The sequence below is a fragment of the Octopus bimaculoides genome, chromosome 17 (genome assembly GCF_001194135.2).
Source record: "Octopus bimaculoides isolate UCB-OBI-ISO-001 chromosome 17, ASM119413v2, whole genome shotgun sequence".
Lineage (NCBI taxonomy): Eukaryota > Metazoa > Mollusca > Cephalopoda > Octopoda > Octopodidae > Octopus > Octopus bimaculoides.
The window spans coordinates 35,144,553-35,157,539 of record NC_068997.1 but is presented as its reverse complement, the minus strand read 5'-3'; the positions used below and the strand labels follow the sequence as shown (position 1 = coordinate 35,157,539).

General features: G+C 37.0%; 1 protein-coding gene across 1 annotated transcript in view; it reads right to left on the bottom strand.

The window, feature by feature from the left end:
• LOC106875249 (ubiquitin carboxyl-terminal hydrolase 31) overlaps window positions 1–12,987 on the bottom strand; it is a 123,283-nt gene that overhangs the window by 10,369 nt on the left and 99,927 nt on the right. Inside the window, exons 9-11 of the mRNA XM_052973896.1 lie at window positions 7,425–7,544; window positions 5,759–5,966; window positions 393–890 (exon numbers count right to left, since the gene is read on the bottom strand). Of these exons, the coding sequence (XP_052829856.1) occupies window positions 393–890; window positions 5,759–5,966; window positions 7,425–7,544 (826 nt within the window). The remainder of the gene's footprint in view (window positions 1–392; window positions 891–5,758; window positions 5,967–7,424; window positions 7,545–12,987) is intronic.

Genomic DNA, 12,987 nt, shown 5'->3' with positions numbered 1-12,987 from the left:
GAGGGCGTTGCCAGTGCCACTGGACTGGCTCATGTGCAGGTGACACGTTAAAACACGATTTGAGCGTGACCGTTGCCAGTACCGCCTGACTGGCCCCCATATCAGTGGCATGTAAAAACACTCACTACACTCTCGGAGTGGTTGGTGTTAGGAAGGGCATCCAGCTGTAGAAACTCTGCCAGATCAGATTGGAGCTTGGTGCAGCCATCTGGCTCAGTCCCCAGTCAAACCATCCAACCCATGCCAGCATGGAAAGTGGACATCAAACGATGATGATGATGATGATGATACACACACACACACACACACACACATATACACATACATATTTATATATATCTATATACAATGAAATCAAAAGCATTTGAAGTTAAAATGAAGTACAATCTTACTGGTTTTCTGATTCTGATGTCCTTCTGCAGATATTTTAAAACTGCGTTCTTCCTCAGATGTTTTAAGTGACTGTTGGCTACAATTACTGCTGTTGGTATGAATTTTTTGGATCCCACGAGTACTCTGAAATGTTGTACTGTTAACAAAATGTACAGGAGGAGATGAACATGGATGATCATAAGGGTTTATTCTTACTGCAGAATCTGGCAGACAGGATGATGTTTGATTGGATGACAGTGCTGGACTTTGGTATATTGAGTAACTAGTTGTTCTTGGAGGAGGATCTGATGGACAATCTAAGCTTGAAGATGCACCATGTAAAGTACATATCCAATGTGTTCCAGTTAGCAACTCATCCTTCTGATGCTTAAATAACCCACGATGCTGATAAAACAATAAATAAGCTGCTTTTGTTACAACCTCCTTTTTTGAAATTGGTTTTACTTGAGTGTCATCAAACTGATACCAAGAACCATCCACAGGATTTTTGCAGAATGCTGAAAATGAACAAAGACAAAAAAAAAACCAAAAAAAAAAAAACACAAAAACATATTTAAATAAATCCACATTTACTGAACTTAAGAATATATTGAAAGTAAAATATTTAGTGAATTGAAATGCATAATTCATTTCAGAATTTTTCCGCTTACTTGTTTCAGTCATCACTGTGGCTATGTTGGAACACTGCCATGAAAAATTTTAGTTGAATGAATCAATCCCAGTACTCATTTTTTGTTAAAGCCTGGTACTTATTCTATCAGTCTCTTTCACTGAACTGCTAAATTACAGGGATGTAAATACACCAACACCAGTTGTTGAGCAGTGGTGGGGGACAAATAAAAATACAAAGACACAAAATGTAAACAAAAATACAAAGACATATATAATAGGCTTAAAAACAGTTTCTGTCTAACAAATTCACTTACAAGGCTTTGGTTGGCCTGAAGCTATAACAGAAGACACTTGCCCAAAGTGCAAGTGTGACTGAACCTGAAACCATGTGGTTGCAAAATGAGCTTCTTAACCACAAGGCAATTTACTTTTCATCATTCAACTAGTAATTAGTCTAGCATAATGTAACCTGGGCCATTATAATGTCCTCCCTTTTTAAATTTGGTTGGTTTGATTTTCATCAGATGCATCAATAACATTCACAACCACCGTATCAAAATTAAAAAAACAAAACAAAAAACAACAAACAAATATCAACTGGTACATATAATCAAGATAGTTATAGAGGTATCCAAGAATCATACTACAAAAGATGGGATTAACATTGATAAAATTGAAATAGATGAACAAATAAATACACACTACCACAGTAACACACATGACTATACACCAAATAAAATCCAAAGAAATATCCTACCCACCAGTTGAAGATCATTCTAAACCAAAAACTGCACAGTAAATTCTAATATAGAAATGCTTATAGAATCAATAAATTTTGTAATAGACCATTGTATCACATCTTTAGATTTATATTGAATGACAATCATTGTTAAACACTTTACAAAAATCAATCATAAAATAAACAAACACACAGACAATACACACTTCCATCCAGACCGTAATCAAATAAATTAGAAGAGACACACTAATGAAAATGAAATCAGTTAAATTAGTTGAGTAGATATACAGTTACTTGACCTGCTAGAAATAACAATTACATCTCTCCCAAATTACAACCTACTATTTTGAAAAAAAGAAGGACACAGGTGTGACTATGTAGTAAGAAGTTTGCTTCCCAACCATATTGTTTTGGGTCCAGTTCTGCTGTGTGGCACATTGAGCTAGTATCTTCTAGTATAACCTTGGACTAACCAAAGCCTTGTGAGTGTATTTGGGAGATAGAAACTGAAAGAAACTCACCATATGTATATATATATATATATGTGTCTTTGTATCTGTATTTGTCTCCCACCATTGCTCAACAACCAGTGTTGATGTGTTTATACCCCTGTAACTTAGTGGTTTAACAAAAGAGACCGATGGAATAAGTACCAGGCTTTAAAAATTAAGTCCTGAGGTTGATTTGTTTGACTAAAACCTTCAAGGTGGTGCCCCAGCATGATCGCAGTCAAAATGACTGAAACAAGTAAAAGATAAAAGAGAGACACACTACAAGATGTAACCCTACATGTATCATGTTAGAAAGAAATGGAATGTTTTTAATTATGTTTGCTCAATTAAAACTGATTTGGAGTTAAACAACTATAATTAAGAAATCTTTATTACTAAACATATTAGAATTTAGGAGTGCAAAATCTTAGACAACATGACAAACATCATAGTTCTCTTGTTCTCAAAGTAAACAGTTTTTTAAAGTATGTATTTTATATAGGCATTTATCACAAAGAAAATGTTTACTAGTATTTCTATTTTTCATTTATAGAATAGCAATAGATGTCTGCACTTGTGTTTCATTAAAGCACTTATATACCATAGAATGGAACTGATTAGAAAAAATAAGCTAACTTTACTTTTTTAATGTATTTGGTTCAAATGCAGCCAGTATAAAGAAAAGGATTTTAACTTGTGCTCACACATCTCCAATAAGTAGAACAAGAAAAATATCTACAGTATAATTATGTTTTTATTTATTGCATTTTGTACAGAAAAATGTTTTGCCATCATTTTTCCCAATTTTTCAATTCAGAAATATTATATCTGCAAAGCAAAATTCTGTTTCACGGCTAAAATTTTATCTATTTATTAAATTTTAAAGTTTATCTCTATAGATTTCAGAGCCAACACTGAAGATTATGACGTTTTGTATATGAATACATCTATTTAAACAATGCGATTGAAGGTAAAAAAAAAGAAGGGTAATGGGTGTATATATATATATTTCAAGAGTTATTGTTTTTTCATCAGCATCACATCCAACCCATCAACTATCCATGCACACATTGCTTAAATATCCATTAAGTTTAGTGGTGTAACACTATTGGATAGACCAATTTATATATTGGTACAACATTAACATCATCATCATTATTTAATGTTTGTTTTCCATGCTGGCATGGGTTGGCTGGCTTGATAGGAGTAGGTAAGGCTGTGAGCTGCATCAGGATCCATTGTCTGTTCTGGTATGGTTTCTATGGCTGGAGGGCCTTGCTAATGCCAACCACTCTACAGGGTGTAATGGGTGCTTTTAATGTGGTATCAACATAAGTGCTTTTTATGTGGTATCTACACCAGTGCTTTTTATGTGGTACTAGCACCAGTGCTTATGTGGCAGTAGCTTTGGTGGACTGGTCTTCTTGAGTACACCAAGGCGCCAGTTATCTTGGTTCTTTGTCATCTCCTTTGTGATGCTCAGCCTCTTGAGATCAGCCTTCAATCCTTCATCCCATGTTTCTTTGGGTCTCTCTCTTCCATAATTTCCATCCACTTTAAGTGTTCGACACTTTTTTATGCAATTGTCTACACCCATATGTATCACATTCCTCTTATGCCAAATTTTTCTCTCAATACACTAGCACTCTGTTGCTCATATACACTGATATTGCACATCCAGTGGAGCATACTAGCTTCATTCCTCTCTAATCTTCTGCATTCAGAGTTCACATCTTACTACCATGTAACACTGCTGTTCATATACATTAGGGTGGAGCAAAAATATTTAAGAAAAACCTGTGAAAATTGAAAATACTTGAGAGCTAAAAAGTTGCTATATTTGATTACTAGAAAAATGCCAAATTTTTGCTGAGATCAAAGGCATTTACTCCCTCAGATCCCCATAGTTTTGAAAATGGGGGATTTTTGTAAATTATTTACAAGAGCAGAGTTTGTGGGGTTTGAGGGAATAAATGCCTTGACTGATCTAAGTGAAAATTTAGCATTTTTCTAGTAATAATATATAGCAAGATTTTAGACCTCAGGCATTTTTAATTTCCACAAATTTTAATTTTCACTCCACCCTAGATTACACAATTTATATACCTGCACACACATACAAGTGTGTTAGCGTGGAGTGAAAATAAAAAATTGTGGAAATTGAAAATGTCTGAAGTCTAAAATCTTGCTATATATTATTACTAGAAAAATGCAATATTTTTTCTTAGATCAGTCAAAGGCATTTACTTCCTCAAACCTCCAAAACTCCACTATTGTAAAAAATTTACAAAAATCCCCCATTTTCGGAGTTTAGGGGGCTTGAGGGAGCAAATGCTCTTGATTGATATCAGCAAAAATTTAGCATTTTTCTAGTAATGAAATATAGCAACATTTTAGCCCTCAGGCATTTTCAATTTTCACAATGTTTTATTTTCACTCCACCCTAATATACATGCCTCATACAATCTTACTTTCATTTGGAGAGAGTGACCTTTGATTGCCAACAGAGGTAAAAGCTCCCCTAGGTAGCAGAAATTAACCACTGCCTCTTAGGAGCTTCCGGAATATTTGAGGGAACTGATTTCCCAAGTATCTGTAGTTTTTATGCCTCCTGTGCATCTTCCACATACAAACACTAACTTCTCGGATACCGTCCTATTATTTCACTGCACCTCTTGTATGTGTCCATAGCTTGCACTTACATAAATATTAATTGCTAGCAAGGACACAATATTTCATTTGGCAACCATAATTTACAACCAAGTATATTAAAGGTTTACAAGTTAATATTGTGTTTTACTTTTTGTGCTAGCAATGTGATATTCTCATTTTTAAGTTTATTTCTATAGATTTTCTACAGAATTCAGAGCCAGTTCTGTAAGTTACAATGTTTCATATATAAATACATCAATGTAAACAATGTGGTTAAAGTTCCATTATTTAATAAGAAAATGACAAAAATACTATGTGGTTTATTTAGTATTCATGAAAAATACATTTCTAAAGAGCAAAAGCTGTGCATCTTGCTGAGCTAGCATCTCAAAAGAAATAATCATTACAGTAATAGTAAGAGTGGGAAGGCTAGTAAAGTGATTACAACTTTTTTCTTATTTGAACTTTACAAAGAACTATCCCAGTCTTTGTGAAAACACATTACAACACATCACATCGTTAGGAAGGGAAACATTTCTGATCCTTCCAATTACTGACCAAGAGCCTTCCAACATACCAAAATTAAAATGTTTCTTCTTAATCTCTATGATGAATACTATGACTTACAAATATCCAGATCTAATATAGAATTCTACCCACTCACTTCAGGAAAGACAATTTCTTATACTTGACATCAGCAAAGCATTCAACCCTATCTGGCATGAGAGCCTCCTAAATTAGGTTACAGATGCTTTTAAAATACCCAACCACTATCCCAACTCACTTGTGCTCCATCATTCATGAAAGTTAATATCAACTTTAAAAAATTAATAAGTTCCAAATGAAGAAATAGTTATAAAATATAACTTACCTGTGTAATGACCTCCAATCATATTTCCATAGTGGTTGCATACAGCAAACAAATCATAAACATCTCTAAGGCTTTCATCAAAAGTTGAAGAATAGCCATCATGCATATGCTGATTCCATTTACTAGAATTTACCAAATACTGACTGAGATCTAAACTCCACATTGGAAAATCAACCAGAATATCAACTTTATTGCGTTGCATTTTCACCTGGAATGAAATTTGAACAATTATCTCATGATCAATAAAATCAAAACAAAACCACTAATTGGCTAAAATGTAAATATTAAAAGAGACAATAAAGAATTACTAAGGAAAGAAATAATTAAGAGTATCAAAAACAAAGAAGGAGTAGATAAAAATATGGGTACAGTCATAGGTCTGTGATTAAAAGAGAAATTAGATAGTGTGCAAGAGAGAAGACAGTACTGGTATGGGCATGTGATGCACATGAAGGAGGAGAGCTGCATAAGGAAGTGCCAAGTGTTGAAAGTGAATGAAACCTGCGGAAAAGGGAAGCTGAAGAAGACATGATCTCAAGTAGTTTTGTCTCACAATGGAAATGGCAAACAACCATGCATGATGAAATATACATTAAAATGGTGAGGGGAAGTAATAGAAACTGGAATGTATATTAAATATCTACATCTGCACTTTGTCAGTTTATACCTGCTAGGTCACCATCTACTACCCCTCTTGCCTATTTGATACCATTCATTGCTCAGTCATTTCTTCTTTTATTCACTGTACCATGCCTCTCATCAATTGAGAGAAAAGCAGATCTGTCCATATTGGTTGGAAACCTAGTAGAGATAAGTAAGCTGACATCCATTTTAAGCAATCAGATTTTCTGCAAAATGTAGCATCTATATCATGTTTAAGCTTGTAGGACTGTTGGGTTAAAATGAAGTTTTGGTCAAAATTTAATAGTTTATGTACTTATGCTAAGCAGTTCTAAAGGATGCTAATGGCTAACAGCTATACAACATCCTTTGCTAGACAATAACATATCATTAAATCTCCAATGATAACACATCCTTTCCACTAGTGCAATCCTCAGGGAGGAGATTAACACAAAACTGACATATTTTGGGCCCACATTAAAAAATAACTGCCTGGTGACTGGCCTGTAAATAACAGCAATATATGCACAATAGTCAGCTGCTCTATTAACATTGTGTATTTCAGGACTTACATGGTGTTATTATGTAGTTTTCAATAAATATAGTAGTTTCAATAAAAGGAGCACAGTCTACAAACTACATTAATCTGGAAAGCTGTATTGAAGAGCATATCCAAACAATTCCCTCTTGCATTAAAAGAACATCTGGAGAAACATTATACCAAAGACATTAGTCATTATCAAAATCAGTGAATGGAAGGAACATAGGAAATTCGTGGATTAAAGGGGTCAACCTCATTAATAGATTAAATCCATTTATCAAAAATAGAGATTAACTGCATGAAACTCATTGGCCATCGTAACAATACCAATAGATTGTAAACATCCTCCTCTTATCTTCATTTTTCTGCACAAAAGATATCAGCTTAGCACCATCCACCATTTTAAATTGATAAAGGGGTTTTAACCCTGAATTATTGAAATATAAGTAAAAAAGTAAACTTACTTGCATTAAACTGACTTTCTAAAACACTTTTAAAACCAACCTGTTTAAAACGTTTCAAATGAACAACCAAAATTTCAGGCAAGGAACATAGTCGTAACTTCTTTATTGCTCCTGTTTGTTGATGACGGCAATGTGGACATCTCCAGGCATCTCCACTGAGCTGCACAATTGTAGAAAAGAAAGAAAAGGTGAAAGGTTCATAATATTAAATATCATTAAAGACACTAAAGGCCATTAATAATTTAGAAGATCAATGATCAAGCAAAAAACTTTCTTTTTTCTTATTTTACTCAAGAAATTTGTTAAATCTATACAATTTACGTGATACCCAAAAGAAACTGGAATTTTGTAAAATTATTTTATTCACTTAGTTTTACATGTTTCCTCTTTTATTGCCTTCAAAGTATTCTCCATTTGAAGCAATGCATCAGTCAAGATGCATTTTCCATTGTTCAAAGTATTCCTGGAACTCTTGTGAAGTGATGCTTTCTAACGTCTCTGTCAATTCTTTCTTCACCTCTTACACATTTGCAAATTCCATAGCACCAGCTTTCATCATCAGTTATGATCTTCAAAAAAGGTCTGAATCAATGTCCAACTCTTCTTTCAGATCATGACATGCATTCAGTCATGGCTGCTTTTGATCTTCCATGAACAAGGGAGACACAAATTTTGCTGCAACTCTTTTCATTTGTAATTCCTTGCTCAAAATTCATTGGCAGGAGCTCTAGGACACACCAGTTATATCAACAAGTTCGTCAGTTGTTCAGTGATGGTCCTCCAGGATCAGTGCATGATGTTTTCATTTGTTTGGGCAGTCGACAGATGCCCTGAATGAGGTTGGTCTTCAAGCAATGAGTGACCATTCTAAAGCATTAAAACCACTCGTAAACTTGTGTTTTGCTCATGACAGCATCCTTGTAAGCTGTTAGAAGCATTACAACTGTTTTGGCAGCTGTTTCCCCAGCAGGAAACAGAATTTCATGGAAGCACACTGTTCCTTCATTTCAGCCATCACAAAAATCAATGAACAGGGGAGAAGCACTGCAAAGCAAAGATGCACCAAGTAGCAGTAGGACTACACTCAATGACACCAGTTGATATACTGATGCCTGAGGGTTGCATCAAGTGGCTTCTAGCAGCAGAAGCCTGAACTACAATGGGCTTGTCCCACACAGAACGTTTCCAGTTACTTTTGGGTACCTGCTTGTATAAACTCCAACAAATATAGGACAATGATTTTAACAAAATAATTAAAATCTCAAGAAGAAGAAACAATAAGTTTTCAAAAGTTGTACAGAAAAAGCTTTAAAAAAATAGATCTAGTGATACGATCTCTATATTGTTGCTTAAATTGCTAAGAATAGTAACTGAATCTCTCTCAAGTCACACCTGTCACTATAAGAAAGGGATGCCATATTTAATAATTTAGTACTACATATAACATTTTCAGATGTTGGAAAATAAGCTGGAATGGTCATAAATAGAATGCTTTTATTCACAGGTCTGCTCCTATTATGTACTACATTATCAAATATCTCTTCCCACCTGATATGTGGCTAAACAACAACAACAGCAGCAACAACAACAGTTAATTTCACTTTTTAATTTGTTCATGTATCTACATCACTAAAGATATATTGTAAAAGTTCAGTCATATTTGTTAAAGTATAGCAATGACATAGCTGCTACAAGACTTTTTATCACAAAATTACAGATGGAATTCATATCGCACAACTCTGTTGATAGATATACTATTTAATATAGGTGCAGACATGGTAATGTGATTAAGAATGTCACTCTGTAACTCTCCCATCCTATTTGCCTACCTACCTACCTGCTTAGCCATCTATCCCTATCTATATACATATATACATACATATATATGTGTGTGTGTGTGTGTGTGAGTTAGAGTTTGAAAAACCAACTAAGGGATAGTACCTATCCAATATACAGCTGGTAGTGTACCCAGTTATTCATACCCAAGTGCTATTTATTGTGTGGCAATCTCGCAATTGAGTATTATATATGGGTGGGGGTAAAAGGTAGTTTATCCTTGATTTATACAGCAAATAAGAAAGTGGAGAGGATATGAAATCGACAGACATCAGCCAGTAATAATGGTTTGGGCAAACCATTATACTAAGATGTACTTCACCTGTATCCTCGTGCTTGTTCTAATTCTTACTCTTATTCTTTTTCTACTCTATTTTACAAAAGACAAACACACTGTAGCTATTGTTAACTGAGTTTTATGTATATGTATTAGCCCCGCCAACCACTGAGACCCTCAGAAGAAGCCTAGAGGCACATTCATTATCAGGCAGTGTTTCTACAGCTAGATGCCCTTCCTAACGCCAACCACTCTGAGAGTGTAGTGGGTGCTTTTTATGTGCCACCAACACAAGAGCCAGTCAGGCAGGTCTGGCAATGAACACTGGCACAGGAGTCAGTCAGTGGGTACTAGCATCGGCCACATTCGGCTGGTACTTTTTATGTGCCACCAGCACGGGAGCCAGTCAGGGGACACTGGCATCAACCATGTTTAAATGATGCATTTTACGTGTCACCAGAATGGGAGCCAGTCAGGGGGTACTGGCTACAGTTATGATTTTGGTTTTACTTGACTCAACAGGTCTTCTCAGGCATATCATATCACTCGATGCATCAAGAATATTCTTAAATGGGCTGGACATGCAACACTGGCATCAGCCATGGCTGCAATCTCACTTTAGTTGCCGGGTCTTTTCGATCACAGCATATCTCCAAAGGTCTTGGTCTCCTGTCATTACCTCTGTGAGGTCCAATGTTTAGAGGTCATGCTTCACCACTTCATCTCATGTCTTCCTGGGTCTACCTCTTCCACAGGTTCTTTCTACAGTTAGGGAGTGGCACTTCCTCACACAGCTGTCTTCATTCATATGTAACACATGGCCATACCAGCACAGTCACCTCTCTTGTACACCACATTTGATGCTTCTTATGTCCAACTTTTCTCTTAGGGCACTTACACTCTGTCATATATGCACACTAACATTAGACATCCAACGGATCATACTAGCTTCATTTCTTTCAAGCCTATGCATGTCCTCAGCAGTCATGGCCCATGTTTCACTGCCGTGTAGCATGGTAGTTTGCACACATGCATCATACAGTCTACCTTTTATCTTGAGTGAGAGTCCCTTAATTGCTAGCAGAGGTAGGGGCTCCCTGAACTTTGCCCAGGCTATTCTTATTCTAGTCGCTACACTATCAGAGCAACCACCCCAACTACAGACTTGGTCGCCTAGGTAGCGGAAGCTATTAACTACGTCTAGTTTTTCCTCCTAGCATGTGGCACAATCTATTTTCTGTACATCTTCAATGTTTATTGTTCCTGTGCATCTGCCACATACAAAAACTATCTTCCCGGTTAACCTTCCTTTAATATTGCTGTACCTTTTATGTGTCCACAGCTTACACTGGGTACATCTTATGGAGTTTCTACCCACACCTTTACTACAAATCAAGGGCCATCTACCTGAAGGGGTTCATGATTTGTCAGCCTTCCTACTTACTAGGACTTTGGTTTTTGCCAGGTTAACCTTAAGGCCCTTCGATTCTAGACCTTGCTTCCACACCCTAAACTTCGTCTCTAGTTCTAATAGTGACTCAGCTATTAGAGCAAGGTCATCAGCATAGAGGAGCTCCCAGGGGCAGCCTGTCTTGACTTCCTCTGTTATTGCCAGGAGGACCATGATGAATAAGAGGAGGCTGAGGACTGATCCTTGGTGAACCCCTACTTCTACTTGGAATTCTTCCCTATACTCATTGCCAACACTCATCTTACTGACAGCATCCCTGTTCAGGGCTTGTACAGCTCTTACCAACCACTTGTCTCTCCCCAGTTTCCTCATTGACCACCAGATAAGGGATCAGGGGACCCTGTCAAAGGCTTTCTCCAAGTCAACAAAAGCCAAGTACAGAAGTTTATATTTAGTTAGATATTTCTCTTGCAGTTGTCTTACCAGAAATATAGTATCAATGGTGCTTCTGCTTAGCACAAAACCAAATTGCATCTCATCTAGTCTAACTCTCTCCTTAATTAGTTGGGCTTTGACCTTCTCTGTAACTTTCATCACCTGATCTAATAATTTGATACCCTTGTAGTTATTTCTATCTAAAGCATCACCTTTACCTTTGTAGCAGCTGACTATGGTGGTGCTACACCAGTCATTGGCTATAACTCCTTCATGAACTACCTGATTTAAAATGTGGGTGACAAAAACATAACCCATACTGCCCGACATTTTAAGCATCTCAGCGGTGATTCCTGATGGGCCAGGTGCTTTCCCTGTCTTCATATCTTTAATTGCTTTATCTACCAGAGTATTGTCAATTCAGACAGCTGGTCCCACAATTGGGTCAACCTTTGGCTGACTCTCCTCCTCCCATTCATTCTCCACATTCAGTAGTCTTTCATAATGCATCTCCAAGCCTCATTCTTTGCAGAATCATTAAACACAAAGGCACCATCATCCATGCAGACACCATTCTCTTCTATGACATCACGGTTTTCTTTCACATGGAATTTGAAATACTTCAGTTCTTTGGTCCTCATGCCACAGAACATTGGCAAACTTCTTTTCTGCTACTCCCTTGGCTATATATATACCTGTCTCTTAGCTTCCCTTTTGGCTGTCTGATACAGTCTCCTGCTACCCTTGGTCTTCCAGGCCTGTTTCTTTGCTCTAATAGCCCTGTCTACAGTATTGTTCCACCACCATGTTATCCTATGTCTGGAAGGGACTTTGCACTAGCCACAGATTTGGTCTGTGGTGCTCAGCAAGCTGTCTCGCAGGAATTCCCAGCTGCCTTCTATGACACAGGACTATAGTTCCTCCTCCCTATCATCAAATTTCTCCGTAAGGATATCCCTAAATCTTTGACTATGTGAAGAGTTCTTAAGCTTCCAAGTCTTTCTTTTCCAGATTGGTCAGCTTTCTGGCATCCTTCTGGCTTCGAGTCTAAAGTCACTAATAACTAGTCTATGCTGGGGGGTACATTCTTCACCAGGTCTTTGTATTTAAGAGCGACTATGCATCCCGCTGTCTAGTGGGAATGGAATAAATCTGGCTAGCAGAGTCACCTGATTGATAGGTTATAAGGTGGCTGGCTGGCTTCCTGAAGTTGGTGTTGCAGATCAATAGGTTATTTGCATCGCAGAATTCCAGAACTTCATTTCTAGCACCAACTCCATGGCCCCCATGTACACCATGGAAGATACCAGGTTGCTGTCCGACATGCCCATTAAAATCTCCAGCCACAAAGATGAGATCATTGTCACTCGTCTTTGAGGTAGCCTGCAGAAGAATATGCTACATGGCAGTGAAACATGGGCTGTAACTGCTGAGGACATGCGTAGGTTCGCAAGGAATGAAGCCAGTATGCTCCGTTGGATGTGCAATGTCAGTGTGCATACCCGTCAGAGTGTAAGTATCTTGAGAGAAAAGCTGAACATACGAAGCATCAGTTGTGGTGTGCAAGAGAGACGATTGCGCTGGTATGGACATGTGGTGAGAATGGACGAGGATAGCTGTGTGAAAAAGTGCCACACCCTAACA